Source organism: Chaetura pelagica, unplaced genomic scaffold (genome assembly GCF_000747805.2).
Source record: "Chaetura pelagica isolate M959 unplaced genomic scaffold, ChaPel_1.0 scaffold7, whole genome shotgun sequence".
NCBI classification, from domain to species: domain Eukaryota; kingdom Metazoa; phylum Chordata; class Aves; order Apodiformes; family Apodidae; genus Chaetura; species Chaetura pelagica.
This window is the reverse complement of record NW_009953920.1, coordinates 511,694-528,851: the sequence shown is the minus strand read 5'-3', so window position 1 is coordinate 528,851 and position 17,158 is coordinate 511,694. Positions and strand designations below refer to the sequence as shown.

General features: G+C 39.6%; 1 protein-coding gene across 1 annotated transcript in view; it reads right to left on the bottom strand.

Annotated features, from left to right (window-relative positions):
* The window catches only part of POU6F2 (POU class 6 homeobox 2), a 259,189-nt gene that overhangs the window by 91,441 nt on the left and 150,590 nt on the right, over nucleotides 1-17,158 (bottom strand). Inside the window, exon 4 of the mRNA XM_010001517.1 lies at nucleotides 12,217-12,548. Within this exon, the coding sequence (XP_009999819.1) occupies nucleotides 12,217-12,548 (332 nt within the window). The remainder of the gene's footprint in view (nucleotides 1-12,216; nucleotides 12,549-17,158) is intronic.

The following is a 17,158-nucleotide window of genomic DNA, read 5'->3' as shown; positions in this document are numbered from 1 at the left end:
TGTCTGCACTGCCTTTGTCCAAAGGCTAATAGAATATAATTACGCTAGGCCAGGTAAAATTTGATAGTGCTTAAGGCAGCCTTATGTTCAAAAATCCCTTTTTGTCACTTTCCTCCAATAACTCTGTCAGTGACAAACTAGAGTATCACTCAGTCATAATTAAGTGAAATGAAAATTATTCTGAAAATAAATGTATGATGAAACAACAGGAGATAGACATCATGACAAAGGATGCAACGTCCCACTGTGCACATATTAAAGCAAAGGTCTTCATTGCCCTTTCTACCATAACCTCTGCATTTAAGCCTCTTTCCACAGATGTCAAAGGACACTTTAAATTAGCTTCAACTATTGCATGACCAGGCTTGATTATGAGATTGTTTCTGCTAGACCTCAGCATGATGAGTAGTGCCAACTCTGGGAACAGTGTAATGGAAAGAAAATGGATGGGAATAGGAACATATTTGGTATTCCATTTCTAGCATTTCCTCATTCTCCTCAACTCTTGATGTAGCCAAACATCTTTAAATCCACTTCTGAACAACATTTAGGCTACAATAATGTTACACAAAGGTATATGTTGAGCGTACTTAACCAGAGCAATACTGCACAAATTTAAAAGCACTGCCCCAAGAATACACAAACCATTAACTAAATTAGTCCTCTAGAACAAAATGGTGGTTACATTAGGATAATTTCTGTATATCCACAAGCAAGCCATAAATACTTTACTACTCGTTTGTTTCATGGAATGGACTGAAGTTTGAGGAGCTTCCCTCTCTTTTTGAAAAATTAATGTGAACATTTTGGAAAAAAGGAGAGAAAAAAAGAAAACACACATAAAGATCATTAGAATTTTGACTCTGCCATCCTAGGAATTGATCTTACACTTTTGTAGTTAAGTGTGTTAGCAACTCACAGCTGTTTTCCATTGCCTACATATTACTGATGTTGCTACAGGTTAACACTGAGTTCTAAAGCTGTTTCCCTTACTAGTGAGTGCTTGTTTTTCAACATTTTAAAGTGAAGATGTGAACAAACCTTTGAAAAGTGACTGAATATTTCAATGCCAATATATTTTGCATGTAAAATATAAAAATCTCTGTGTGTTGCATTTGAAATCTGATAAATATTTATTATCAATGCTGTTTGCTTTTAATCTGCTCAGGATATCATTCCTTCAGCTCTTTAGTACTTAAACAAAAATGGCATTTACATTACAATATTGCTTGCCAACAATCTCATTTTCTGGTTTAGTCAGCAGCCTTCATGCTTGATTAGTCTTTAATTATACAAATACCTACATATTAAAAAAAGTTTTCTTTTTTCCATACTTTGAGCATGTAATTATTTTCTCTTGCATGCAATAACCTTTAATTTTAGGATTAAGCAACTGATTCTCTTTAGTATGGATGGATTTTTTCAAGTGTTAAAGCAAATTTGGTTATTGTATTACGAGTAGGAAAATTAACTTTGGGAAAACCTTTCATTAGTGCATTTGACAGCACACTGAGCAGCTGACAGAAACTTCAAAATATTCAGTATACTTGAAAACAAAATGGATACCAATTCCTCTGAAGTCAACAGCAATACTACTCTGAATTCAGCAAGAGAGTGACTGGGGCTATGTGATTCCTCTTCTGAATATTCCTTACTTTTGTAGTATTAGTGTTACAGCAGTACCTAGAAACCCAAAGTAAGATCAAGGCCTCTATGCATGATACCAAAAAAATGTAAAAGTTTGCACTCTAAAGAGATCAAACAATGGTGGGAGAATCAACAAAAGAACAGAAAGACAACGTGACATGTCAGGCAGTGACAGGGCTGGGACTGCAGTCTGGTGCTCCTGACTCCAACAACCCATTTACCAGAGCACTTTGCTTCACGATGCAAATTATTCTTCAAAAGTCAATTCAGTAAGCAAAGGCATAACCTGATAATGAGATTAGTGCTAAATATGCAGATAGGATGTGGTAGTAAAAGGATTCCCTCCCCTCCTTCCCATGCAGTTTCTGTTCAAGAGAGCCTGGACTGCCACGTTGGGTCTACAGGACTGACATGTGTTATCTCTATACCTGCTTGTACATTTGAAGTCCCAGTGATTTCCCCCTAGACACACTCTTTGAATGTCTATGGGGAAAACATCAAGGATTTTTAGAATGGCTTGGTTTTCTCAAGTTTCGTTTATTTTTGTATTTGTTTTACATGAACTGAAAATTCTGTCAGACACATTTTGATTGCATGGAGAACATGTCTCATAGTCAGAAGACAGTTATAAAAAAAATACAGAAATAGGAAACTGTAATTCTGTAAAGTTGGGGAGGGAGAAGAGGGGGAAACCTTCCTAATGGCAAATTGAGCTTGCTCCTGTCTCATTTGAGAGCTACGAGAAAGCTCCTGCCAACTTCCCTAGTAGTAGTGTTAGGTCTTGTTATAAAGTGAAAAGTTGCAGACAGAGGTAGGATGGAAAGGCACACAGCATCTTATTACAGAGTGGTGATCAGTGATACAATTTCAGCCTTTCACAATGCCAGTCCTTCTGGTATTTTGTGCCTCTCTCCCAGTAGATAAGGTCAGTAGGAACAAAGGCATTGAAATACAGACATTGTTTTTCTCCTCCTCTCCGCATTTCCTATTTCCGTTTTTGTCCCTAAAATAAGGCCCTGGCACCAGGGAATTCTGCACTGATGGAAGCTGCAGCCTTAGATGAATCCAGGGAATGAGACTGACTTCTCCTTACTTGCCCCCTCCTGGACACTGATTCCAGTACAGCCCTAGTCCTCACCCACCCTGCCCCATAGGCCATGGAGCACCCATGCTAGTGGCTCTGCCTGGCACTCTGTGAGGTGTCCCCTGGCCCCTGAAGGAAGGTCAAGAGGAGATCGGCCCTTTACCACTTTCTGTCCTGTCCCAGCTGGGACAACATGGGGTAGCACTGCCAAAACTGGGTGGAGAGCAAGAAGAAACAGATAGCACTTCAGCTGGGTTTGGCTACCCAGCAGGTTAAAAATGGCATGATAGGGTTACTGTGGTGAACATCGTAAAAGCGTTGGTACCCAACAGCTTTTACAGCACTTGTTATGACTTCCAGTCAGAACCACCTTCTGATATCAGATTATTGGCCACCACTACTAGACAGTACCACTCTCTACTGTGACCAGGCCCTTATTTTCAGGGTTTTTTTGTAGCATCTGTATTTTTGCTAAGAGCCCAGGATCCTCCTGACTGCTTCCCTGATGCCTTTTACAAGCATGTAAGCGTTTCTTAACAGGTGTACAAATAAATTGCAGCAGCGATTGCTGCTTTAAAGAATCTCAGCTCCTTTAAGAACCAAAATGCACCATCATCATTCCTTTAACAAAAGGATAATCCTAGCAATATATGATGTACTATTTTCATACATCAGTTTTTCTCTTCTGGAAATTCAGCTTTGCCTTCCAGTCTCTTTCACAAACATAACATAGCTTGGTTCTTCAACTGGAATCCTCACAGGATATTTGGTCATGACTAAACTATCAGAAATTAGTCAAATTCCTGTCCTGCAGCAAATTCTTTGAATTTGAGATGTAATTTCTGATGCACACACGGCTGTAAGATGAAATATTTAAATGTTACATCAAATAAAAACTTGCATTTGAAAGTGATGAAGTATTTAAAATTACAATGTTTTCAATTTACTTTGTTAAAACACTACTTTTTTTGGCAATTCAATGTAATAATTTGTTTATATCAACTTAAGCTTATTTTAAACAAAAGCTATCCTCTTTTCATTTCCCAGGCCTAAAAGAGAAAATTAAAATTAAATTTTGGGCAGGGAAGAAACCAACTTTGTGGAATTACATAATTGTTGGAAAAGAAAAATCACCTGTAATATTCCTGATTATTTTAAGGTACTACAGTATCAAAATAAAAAAAAGTGTATTTCAAAGGTTAAGGCACTTTTTTTTTTTTCTGAGAATCATAGTGCTTGTTTACTTTCTTGTTCTCTTTACTTCATTTCCTTTCTCAGCTAGTGGCAAATACCTTCCTTTCTTGACTTCGTCCTGGATCAGCAGCAAAAAATGCAGTGGGGTTACAAGACAAGCTGTCCTAAAAATCTTTCAAACCTTGCTGGTGGAACAAACACTAGGAAACTTGCAGAAGATTTCTCTTCCAGATGAAAATTTTATGGTGGGACCCCTTAGGACCCACAAAATATCTTCTTCTAACATGGAGTTAACCAGTGATTTGTACATAATTTTATTATTTATTTGTTTTTAGAAAAAAGGTTTTAGTAGAATGTAGTATGTTACAAACACCTAATTTAAAAAGAAAGATTAGGGTCATCACATCTATAAGATAACAAGTCTGATTGTTGATTTCCTACCTGCTAGAATATGCCATCTCATATGCTGCTATATACCCATTTGCTTCAATGATCCTCATTTCCTCATACCCTAACCCACTCAGACGACTTAAATACATATTTTCTGACTTGTGCTTGAGGTGTTAACCTCTGACCTTTTAATTTTCCAATTTCCACGTAATTAATTGTTGGTTGTTTCAAACAAGAGTAGACAGTTGGTAGAGAAAGGGGAAAAATGAAACTAGGAGGATTTGTAAAGCTCAAGTTTTCAGTGCAGCCCTTTGGATACAAGGGATATTTCTTTTCTTTTGCCTAATTTGCCTCTAGTTGCAGCACTAAGGTCAGAATAAGCCAAGAGAATGAAAGGAATAAACGTCCTGGTGGGCTGCCTGAAGCTGCCTGGTGTTATGGATCAGCGTAAAACCAGCTCTTTTTCCTGTGCCTGGGCCGATGTAACCCACTGGAGTGGCAAATTACATCAGACCTACAGCTGTAACCCGACATTATGATTAATTTGATCAGTAATTTCTCCTGTTTTTCATTTTAATCGGTGTGACTATTCTGCTGTGGCAGGTCTTTCAGATCTAATTAAGATAAATTTCAGAGTAAAAGACTTGGCAGAATTTTCGAGTCAAATCCAAGCGCCAAGTGTGAAGACCTGCAGCACCAGTCAATCAATTTCCAGGGAAGACAGCAGGCTGTAACTCAGCAATCAACCCATTAGCACTTAAGCAAATTTCATAATCTCCAGGCTTGTGCTTAGTCACTCTCTCAAAACATTCTGGCTAAAGAAAAAGAGAAAGTATTATTATTTTTTTTAAACACCTGCTCTGAACTGCATCTGCTAAAACCACAAAGAGAATCCACAAGTGGACACTGACAGATCTCTGCAATGCTGATGAAAAAAGCTTAATTTTAAGTGTTAAAACATAGTTTGGGGTGTTTATTATTTCTTTTCCTCTGTTTTCTTAGGGTTTTTTTTTTTGTTTGCGTTTGGTTTGGGGATTTTTTGTTTGGTTGGTTGATTTGTTGTTTTGGGTGTTTTTTTTAAGGCAGTACCTAGAAACTGAGCAAACTCTTCAAGGTGCTTATTCATACAAGGAGCCTTGAACGATAAAATATTAGGGCTTATACCCCTTCCATAAAATTGCTCCTCAATCAGCTTCAACAAACTCACTAGGTTCTCTGTGTTCATTTGATTCACTTGTTTCCAAGTAAAGAATTTTTCTTCTCACAGAACTAGAAACCTGTGGTGACTTGCAATTTTTTTGTTTGTTTGTTCTTGTTTCTTTATTACCAAGAAGTGAAGGGTATGAAAACAAGAGGAAAGTAAAGTAAGGTTTTGGGATATCGTCAGCTTCCCTGAAAATTTTTGGAAATAAGAATAGAAAGAGAAACTGAGATAAATTTATCCTAGCAAAACAGAGGCACAGATTTAAAAGAGTATCTTAGGGTCTGTGTCAAATTTTTCTTCCCTAAGATCCTCAAGGGTCCTCCTCTCTGCCTAGAGAGGCTTTGGAAATAGAAGACCTCATGGGATATGGATCCTTTCCCAAATTTGTCCTGGGAGGACATTATTTATTTATTTCCCATCTATTAAATACTTCAGTTCCTTTAGGGAGTTTATTAAATGCTCCCATTTCAGAAGCCAGAACTTGCTGGGCAAACAGCTTCACTTTCCTCTCCTTCAGAAAATTATCTAGCAAATGGTTACCTATATCTGCCTCAGCTTCTGCCCCTTGGGTGCTAATAATGCCAGTTGTTTTGCTCGAAGATTAATTTCCTTTGCTTTAAATGTGAGTCAGACACCAGTACTCCTTGTGCTTCTGAAAATAGCAACATTTGCAGAATATATTTGGATGGACCAGGCAGCCAATGAGCCAATAAGAGAAGGTTTCCTCAGGGAATGAAGAGACTCGTTTATAAAGTCTCTTTGACGACCCTTAAACATCTCTTTGCTCTGCTTAAGTGCAGCATTCAACAGCTTTACAGTGTGAAGTCCCAGTGTCTGAAAGACCCAAAGAAACAGTGTGCTTCTGGGAGAAGGAAAACAGCTGAGGAGAAGATCTGAAACCCTACTCAGACCTGTGGATGGATGCAGTCTAACACATAACTGAAACAAGCCTCTCTGTGGAAATCACACACATGCATTTCCAGGTAGACATGAAGAGCAGCAGCCCTCACACAAACTCGCTATGTCAGGAAACCAGCTTGCCTGTCTCTGCACTGTGCATGGGGATCAGGGAGCAGGGTGCAGCACAGGGGGGAGACACCTGAGTATCCAGACAGGACAAACTGCCATGTTGCCAAATTGGTGAGGCCAGTGACAGACCCAGAGGGGATGAGTAGGATCATCAGGAGAAGAACAAAGGAAGCCCTGGATGAACTGAAACTCTAAGTCAACAATTTCTCAAGCAAGGTTCAAGTCTGTGAACAGCAATGTCTATGTGGTTCACAGAACTACTGCAGTGACAAAAGGAAAAGCATAAAACCAGAAAGATGAGACCTGAACCACAACAGTACTTGAAATGCATATAATAAGCATGTGTGTGTGTGGTACATCAGTATGACCATGACTTTCTAGCTACTGGGAATATGTAGACAAGTACTTGCCTCTTTCACTCATGTCAGCTCCATTATCAACACATAAAAATAATCTAAAAACTGTAAGAATACTCAGAAATCCAAAACTGTCAGTAGGAAAAGATCTTTAAATATTTTTGGACTTGTTTGAAGTGAGCAAGGGATGAAATACGCAAAATATTCTTAACAGTTCACCAAGACCAACTGAATTCAGCTAAATGCAGGAGAGTTTCCATGCTCTTAGTCAAGAGCTGAGACCTAGGACTTGCCAGTACCTCACCTCTAAGCATGTGATGTGTTTGAACCTTCCTAAATAAACGGAGGCTGTACATGTCTATGTCATCTGCTGCCATGTGATGTGCAGTATCTTGCTCCCTGCTGATACCAAAAAAAATCTATGAAATTTTGGAAAACAGATTCAAAGCACTGCATTTGCTCACCATTTATAAAATATTTCTTTGCCAAACTGCTCACCAAGGAACCTGTGCACAGATTTAGACATTCATACATGGCACAGTATCATATGCAGGAAGAAGGCTGGGTAGTTTTAGAAATACAAAAAAACCCCCAAAACCCTCAGTGGGATTACTGATGCCACCATGTTGATCAAGTTTTCTTGATCTCAGAATTCAATAAGCATGAGAAAAATACAGCAGGTCTTGGATGTAAGCATAAAGACACCCCATGACTGTAGCCCTTGCAAACCTATCCCAGCTGCCTTCATCAAACCAACAGAGACTTGGTTGATTCTTCTGTATGTAAAACACAGGTAAATTTATCCAAGTGTCAGTAAACTCTAAGATGTCTTAAAATTAGATTTTTCTTAATGAGAAGCTAATCAGTGAATGAAGTTGTGGGGGAAGGGCAGGGTTTTTTTGTGACTGTTGTAGCCTCAGGCATCCGTATACACATTCTCCCTCATTTACAGCTGAGTGTTTCAGCCTTTCTGCTTTTCGTTTCTCCTTTGTTATAAAAGTGTTGAGGTTCCAAATACATTATTTAAGATTAGTATGAAAATTTAATCTGAAGGACATTCTGGCTTTGCTATCTTAGAGTTTGCTATTGCTTGGAAGATTTTTCTGCTGTTGTCATCTCCTCCCTTCCCTTCTTCCCTGCTTTTAGTATTATTTTTTTTCTCACTCATCATCTTCCGTCAGCTGCTGTTATTGTAGGTAGGCTTCTGTGACAAAAAAGGTGCTTTAGGAAAGAGTTCTGAAAATGGTCGGAATAATTTTACAGCAGGGCAATCCCTGGGGGATTTCCTGTTTGTCTGTTCCTATTCGCACATGAACAGAATGCTAGAAATCTTTGGGAATACTTCTATTCCTGTAGTGGAGCTCTCCCATTGTAGATCTGGCTGTGTGTACGTTCAGCTTAGCCACACTGCTAAAACACATCGAGTGTCAGCACCAGAAACTAACCTCCATTTGGAGCCAGTGAAAGACATGCTGCGCCTTATTCTTGTAGTCAAGCAGAATAATTGGCTACTTAGTACTTGGCTCATCTGATTTTATATGGCATATAATCAAGATCTTATGGCTCCAGAAATTTAATTGAATGGAAAGTCTGTAAGAGGCGCTTACGCTTCGAAGTTGCAACATGCTGACCATTCAAGAACCTGTATAGTTGAACATGTAATAACATTAAACATTCACAGGAGAATCATATTTGGAGAAGTGCATTTTCCCAGAAATAAAGGATTTGAAGCTGCAGTTTACAACATGAGATAGGTTGTCTTTCACTTCTGGGCTCCTTTGTCCGTTGAAACAATGAAAGTAAAAATCAGACTACAATTAACAATATGAGGAATTTCACCATTTTAAAATGAAGGGATGAAGGTTTTTCATCATCTACCTGATCCACCATCTCCTGAAATACAGCTCTGGTTTGGAAAATTCTTCTCTGGTTTGTTGTCTTTTGCAAATCAGTGATGACACTGGTTTTGCAGTGTTTTGCTTTTACTAGTGTAAATCCAGAGCATTATCACTGATGTCGGCAAAGAATCCAGGCCGGAACCTAAAGTGAGGGTTTTCATCTTTCTACAAAATCATTAAAAGACTTCCTAAAAAGAATTGTTTTGTAACTACAATCCGGCCCACTGAACTGAGTAAGGAACAGTGATATGATTAGAGCAGAATATCACTGAACAATTCAACAAGAATTGTTCTGAGACTTTTAGCTGGTGTACATTGCATTGGTATTATTAATTTCTGATCAGCTAACAAAACCACGTCACTCAGGTAGACCTAAGCAAGTAACTTTCATTTAATTTGCCTTCTGAAGGACATGACAGCATCTGTACATTTTGAGATGCAATTGCTGTTATCCTTCAGAGTTTTTTGAAACAAACACAATCATCCTCCTGAATTACTGACTTTTCATGACAATTTTTTGAGGTTGCATTGTTCTAAACTAATATCTTTCAGACAGATCCTGAATAATGTAAGAGGATAAAGCCCACATGAAAAAAACAAGAATTCAGAAATGAAATTTAAGCTGTCAAACTTTAACTTAGTTGATCTTTATTCCCTTAATATTCTTCAAACAAACCCCATTTCATTCTAGTTCATAAAGAACATTACCTTAGAGGCTATAATATCTCTGTATTTTATTCTAGGTCGATTTTTAAGTTAAAGCATTAGACATTTTAAAAATCCACATTCCAAGCATCTATTATGAACTGGATATATGAATTGCTGCCAAATGTGTTCTGTCCTTTTTGTTTGTTTGGTCGGTTGGTTGGTTTTGGGGTTTTTTTGTTCGGTTGGTTTTGTGTGGGTTTTTAAAAATATTTGTGCAGAAGAAAACAATTTCAGATCCAGTCCCCAGGCGAGATGTACAGGGGTAAAACAGCTTTTCTCTGCAGGATTTAGAATGGAAAGACAAATTTAATGGAGATCTTACCAGTGCTCTGTTTTAGAAAAGTACCCAAACCCATCTTTCAACCATACATAAAGTGCAACAGCAGTTCCTCTGTAAATATATCTGAGTATCACTTGTTTGCATATGAAAGAGTCTTGCCATTCGCAGCAACATGACAGAGCATGTTTCAAAGTCTTTTTTAGGGAAGACTAAGAAGTATTATGCTTGCTGTAGAAATGACTAAAAGGCCAAACTAATGACCCTACACACATCACTAAGGTGAGTCTTGAAACACCATATTGAATTCTGGCTTCTCTTCTGGATGTCAGAGTATGACATACTTGTATTTGTGAACAAACTTTGGGTTTTCATGGCTATTTAAATGGTGAGGAAAGAACACAACAAATACTTATCCCCCAGTTTATTACTAATGCTGGGCCAGAGCTGACAGCTAACGACTTCTAATTCCTTGGCTGTTTCAGAAGTGTCCCTGTCACGCAGCTGGCCTAGCGCAACAGGTTGAGCTCAGCCCAGTGGGAATGCCAGACTTCTCATGCTGGTGTCTTTCCTTAACTCTAATCCCAGTTTTAAAGTTTAGGGGCTAGCATTTGAACTAAAACCACCTCAGAGTACTTGGTTCCCTCCTTCCACTTCTGCTGAGTCTGCCACATCCAGACTGACCTCAGAGAGCTAGTTGTGAGAATAAGCATGCTAAAGAGAGAGATGTGTCAAGGTATCTCCATTAAAGTAATTATTGGTTTTACCTACTTTTACTGTATTTCTGCAAGTGGGATGTGGCCCTGGAGAACTAACAGTAGACAGTGCTTCTACTGGCCTGTACCTGTAGGTTACAGATGAGACTGGAAGTACTCAGATTCAGTCGAGATTTACACTGGGAGCAGAGGCTAAAAGAGAGCTAAGACTTCAGATTTACTGTTACTACAACCCTCTTGAGGTATGTTCACTGACATAATCCCACTCTACCCCAACTCTAATTTATGTGTGCATTTGATTTGTTTGGAAAACTGGATGCCTTTCAAAGCAAAATATTTAGCAGGCAGTTTTAGCAACATATAGCATATACAGTTAGTGTGCATAAATTACAGCTCCACTAAGACAATAAAATGGAAAGAAGCTCCTCTGGAAATATTCCTGCCTCTGTGTCAATAATCTGCATACTAAAGAGTCCCAAAGCACTCACTAGCATGATAGATGGGGCATTAAGTGGTGCCTAAGTAGCCCTTAAGACAATGCACAGAAGAAGTTCTAGAAGCATTATGCTCTACTGTAAGAAAAAGCACAGGAAGCAAGGACTTTAAGTCTATTATCAAAACCATTAAAAAATCAGATTTGATGCAATTTAGCTGAAGCTCAGATTAATGCATGTTTAACTGACCACACAGCAAACAAAGCTTCTCATAAACCAATTCCCTTAATTGTTTGAAAAGGGATTTTTAAAAAATTATTAAACGAATGCGGTTTAATTTCTGCAGGAAGTGGAGCCAAATCCATCATTGTGGATAAAACCTTCAAAGTGGAGTCTCAAAATGTAGAATGCAAAGTGAATACAGTCTTTGCTAGCTTCTAAGTGCAGCTTCACTACCCAGTGAAAAAAACTCTGCTCACTTCACAGACAACCCAGGTGTTTATTCAGAATCACACCTGTGGTTACAGTTAAAGCTGCTCTTGTGGCGTGCGAATGTAGCATGACACATGTAGCCTGAGAACACCCAAGTATAAGAAATTAGGACCACTGGAGGTGAGCTCTTCTGTTTCTGCCTGGGAATTTCAAGGACAGAGCCCACCCAGCATCAGTGTGGGTGTCATAGCTGTTCGTCTATTAAAAAATATGTGTGTCATTGGAGTAAGCACCCAGGAAAGGCACTGACTGGCATCCTTAGCTTTGGAGTCTATGCTAAGACTCAACAGAAGTATTTGATTCTTAGCAGGAAAAATGTTAGGACTGTGATTTCATGAGGAAGGATAATCCATTCATCCATCCCCTGCACATGTCCACCAGCAGAAACTCTTTATCTGTTAGGGAGAGTCAGGATCCACAGCTACCTTTGCTGTCTTCATAAGGTACCATAAAGGGGGAGTACTGGGCAAACACCATTTGTGAAGGTCCCATGCTGAATCTGTGGGAAAAACTACATTGTTTCCTATGAGTGTTATGACAGACTTTAAGAGCAAACTATTTTTACTCTTCAGAAAGGAGCAGACTAGGACCATAATTAGTTATGCTTTTCTGTCTTATCAGGCCTTTTAGCTGTTCTAAGCTGCACGCCTGTAAGGATTAACTCATATGAGGTGGAACTTCTCAGCCTGTATGAGCAGGATGCATAACTTTCATTTGATTTTCCTTTTTAGTGGGATAATATGCACTTGCTGGTGTTAGACCATTAGAATTTTGTACAGTGTCCTACCTGCAATGGATTTGGTGAAGTAAGAGGAGATGGAAGGCCATGTCCTGGTGACTGGCTGGGTTTCTGAGGAGAGCTGGAGGACTGTGGGGCCAGTGGAGGTTGGCTCTGGCTCTGGGACTGTGTTTGGTTCTGCTGTGGTGGTGCTGATGGTTGTGTCTGTGGCTGTTGGGTCTGCTGGGGTGGCTGTGGAGTCTGTGCCTGCTGACCTTGCTGTTGCTGCTGGCTTTGCTGCTGCTGTTGCTGCTGCTGACCCTGCTGCTGCTGCTGCTGTTGATGTTGGAGCTGCTGAAGATGCTGAAGCTGTTGAAGCTGGGAGTTCAGGGATGAGGTAGCTGTGGAATGAAGAGAGGGAAGGAAATTATGTAGGTTTCAGTAACACCTACTGTGTTAAAGCTGTCTTGGATCAAATCCTGGTTCTCTTACATTGTTGGGCACACTGTCCACTGAGACCAGCTGACCTCAGACTTCAGGCTGTGGCAGGAAACACATTCCCATCAATAACAGCCTGTGGTTCTGCCAGTACAGTTCTGTGGCAAGTCAGACTTCACTGGAAGCAATAAAACCAAACCTTTGGAAGGTCTACAGCTCTCCCACAGGATGGACATCAGAGCTGACCAGAAGTCTTTGCTCAGGCAAGCTTACCAGTGAAGCCAATGCCTGCCTAGAGAACAGGTGAACAGGTCGTCACTGTACGCACCATAGTAAGAAATCATAATGTGAACTGGTACTGTTATTTAAAGGAGAAAACCACAGCTGTAAAACAAAGGGTGCTCTAAAAAGAGCTTTGTCATGTCTTTATACAACAGGTATCAGGAAACATAACATTCAGCTATGAAATTTCTTGTTCAATGTGTAGATAGAAAAAATACCTGATAAAATGTGTGTCTGAAATCAGTACTTATTACCCACTGTAAAAGCTGTAATGTTCCTCCTGTGAAACAGGGTAGGTATTCTGTGCACTTGCACTGCTCACTTACACCTGGTAGTAAAGGTCTGTTGTGTTTTCCTAGAGGAAACCCATGGCTCACATCAACTTACTGGCACTGAGGAACAACCTTCCCAGAAGAGCTGGCACAGAGATGCTTACAAATTGACTAGGACATTTATTAAATTCAGGAAGCCAAGAAGTGTGCCACAGGGATGTCACTAAGGAAGAACACCTTTAAGCCGCAGCCAGAACACTACAGGAGTCTGATGATTTCTAGGCTCATGCCCTGAATAAGTCACCTGGTTCTTCAGCCTTACCCATTTTAACCAACATATTAGTGGTCATGTTAGATGGCTATAAGATCCCAAGAGGAACAGCTTAAAAGGTCATTGCACTATTTTGCACTTTGTATGCTGCTTTGTCAACACCACTCTGTATTCCAATTTCCATCAGCAGAAGCCAAAATAAACTGTGAATGAATCAAATTTGTTTTTTTTTCTAAAATGGCAGTCAGATTTCATGGCCATAAATTCTATTCACCAAGTTATTTGTGGATTGGCAGATAAAGCCAAGTCATCTCTGCTTTCTTTTTATACCAACATCCCTACTTCAGTTTTTCAGATGTCTATGCCCTGGGGATGAACCTGAGGTCTTGGTACGACTTATGAAATCAATGACCCATAAACTGGAACAAGGAAGAGAAAAAAGAAAAGAAAATGGAGAAAGATGAGGCAAAATGAGTATGCCAGAAAATGCTGTATGAAGGAGAAGTGAAAGGCTGGTAGGAAGAGCTGTTGGTCATCCATTCCTACACTCATAGCTGCTCTAATTTTTTCTTTCATCACAGGTGGGAATCAAACTACAAATCTGCCTTTCAAAGAATTATAGTCATGTGTATGTGACTTCAAAAAGAACCTGAATAAAGCAGAGAAGTAGGACTGGTAACACCAATATCTTTCCATCAGGAAAGCTACTGATGGAAGTTTGGTGTTTCAAAGTAAGGCAGAGTGACCATCAGATTAAAACCACACATGGTATTTAATGCAAAATAAATCAGCCTGGAAAAGTAAGGGTACACTCCTATCAATTCCACAATTGGAACTCGTACCTAAATGCCTCAAAGTGAAGCGAGTAGGTAAGTGGAAATATAATCTAAGGCACATGACAACAAAGAAGGAGAAGGTGTGTATACAAGAAAGCAACTGCATAGACAAATATTAACCACAGCACCTTAGATAGCAAGGAATATTATTCACCAATTCTATCTGTACGTATATGTACACAGAAGAGGAAGGATATAAGGGGAAAAAAACTTAATCTAGAGCAGCTCTTTATCTCATGCAGGCCATTTCCTCACCTGTGACAGTTTAGCAGTCTGGACAAACCATTGATAACCAAGACTTCAAACACAAAAGGCTTCCACAGACTCCAATACAGAAATCAATGCAATGATGTCCCACAGAATTGTAATTTGTAATTCACGTAGCTCACAGACAGGAACAAGGGGTCATTTTATACCCTGTGCGCACAGTTGCACACGAAGAGACAAAACTTCTGTAGTGAACTAGATACAATGGGAGATTTTTGTACTGCAATGGTCCCCAAACCATTTTGCTGCCACAGAGCACTCTTAAAGGCCATGGCTTGGAAGAATGGATTTGCCAGAATGCCATGTGTTGTATCTAGGGCACTGGGTCATGTAGTAAAGGACAGGCAAAAGCATTCAAGGTGAAGAGGAAGCCATCTACTGAAACATTTTTGGAGCACAGAACATGTTTGGCTCCTTGAGGTACACCTTTCAGCTAGACTTCTGAAAATATGGCCGATAATTAAAAGAATATTGAAAGTATTGATCTGAGAGAACTTGAAGTAACAGCACACAGGGATCACTGTGATTCTGATAACATAAAAGTGCAAAGACAAGTCAGTGTTAATTTTTTTTGACAATGATCTTATGATTTAGCTTATGGTATACAAAAAATACTTGCAGATAGAACATTTAAGAGAAAAGCATCACTGCCCATACTTCTTAAAACAGTAACATACAACATATTAGGAGAATGGTAAAGAAGCCCAAAGTGTAAAATAAGTGAAGTTTCTTGACAAACAAAAATAAATGAAGGGGTGCCTACATTATATTGCCAAATGTTTATTGCTTTGTTTATTTGCGTGTAGCTTGGAGCAATCAGAAGATTAATATTTAATAATTTTTAGCATCAGTGTTCCCCTCGGAGCACACTATTTCCTTTCGGGATGCTACCATTGAAATCTTGCCAGTGATACCAGTAGCCTTGCAAAATTACAGAGTGTAAAGCACAGATGTGGATATTCAAAAATAACACTGATCTGTTTGTCTAGCACTGGACAAAAATCCACACCTATTGAAATGCAGTTTTACTAAATGTATGAATCTGCTTAAGACAGATTTTATTGTTGCACATGCTACAGCAGCCCTGTGGAAAGGGACCTGGGGGTCTTGGCGGATAACAGGCTCAACATGAGTGAACAATGTGATGCAGCAGCAAAGGAAACCAACAGGATGCTGGGCTGCAACAACAAGGACATAATGAGCAGAGATAAAGAAGTCATCATCCTGCTCTACTTGGCACTTGTCAGACCACACCTGGAATATTGTGTTCAGTTTTGGTCTCTGCTCTACGAAAAGGATGCAGACAGGCTGGAGAGGGTCCAGAGAAAGGCCACAAGGATGATCAGAGGACTGGAAGACCTGCCATGTGAGGAGAGGCTGAAAAAACAGGGTTTGTTCAGCCTTGAGAAAAGAAGGCTGCAGGGAGATGTGTGATAGGACCAGAGGAATGGATGGAAGCTGCACATGGGGAGGTTTAGACTAGGTATTAGGAAGCATTTCTTTACTGAAAGGGATGTCAAGCATTGAAATAGTTTGCCCAGGGCAGTGGTGGAGTCACCATCTCTGGAGGCATTTAAATGGAACGGAGACCTGGTGATTAGGGCCATGGTTTGGTGGTGAGCTTGCAGTGTTAGGTCTAAGGCTGGACTGGATGATCTTGGAGGTCTCTTCCAGTCAAAGACATTCTGTGATTCAGTTTAATGGACATTTTGATTTGTACATTTTTTTCTTCTGTCAATAAAGAAAACAAGGGACAGAATCCAGAGGCGAGAAAAAGGAAAAAAATGCCTCCTAAGTTTTTTTTTCACCTAAAATTTTGCAGCTTCAGGTGCTACTGAGCTGCTAATGTAACCGATGTTGAACGGCCATTTGCAACATCTGTGCATTGACAACGTGAGCAGGTGCAATCACTCAGGCAAGCTGACTTATCTGATGAAAGGAGAGGATCTGAATTTGACTTGGAAAACATCAAGTTTGTAAATTCTGTGGGCATGTCCAGAACTCCCAAATGGAGATACGGAGATTTTTTTATATTCTCCATCTAGGAGTAGAAAAGCTTTATACTCAGTACTGCCTAATAATATTCCTAATAATAATATTCCTGGCAGACGCAGGAATATCAATACCTGCTGGGGGTGAAGGGGAAAAAACTGTTGATGGAGAAAAGTTACTTCATGGACAAGTTTCTACCTTCATTGCCAGCAACTGCACAAAATTATTCAAATAACTTCTTGTCTTTTCATATAATTCTTTTTAAAAGCCTTTCCAAAGTCTACTATCATGCTGAGCTATAAACTGCATTGAATTGGCTTAGTGAAGTGTGATTGTTTAACACTCTGTTCCTAAAGAAACAGATAGGGAATTGGAAGAAGGACTGTTAGATCAGACCAGGCTTTCCCAAAGCCACACAGTAGGTGTGCTGAAAAAGTGGATTTAGGGCTCTGGATCATGCCTGCAATCTGATGTCCAGGTTGCCCGATTGCACTGCCTCTCACAATGTGTTTACTATCCACAGCAGGGCTTGTGTCATATTATTGTTTGTAATCAAATCCTATCCAACTCCCAGAGCTTGCTTGCATAGCTCATCCATTATAAATCGTATACCTGTCTAGCATTTGTCACTTTCTGCAGAGCTTGGAGCCTGA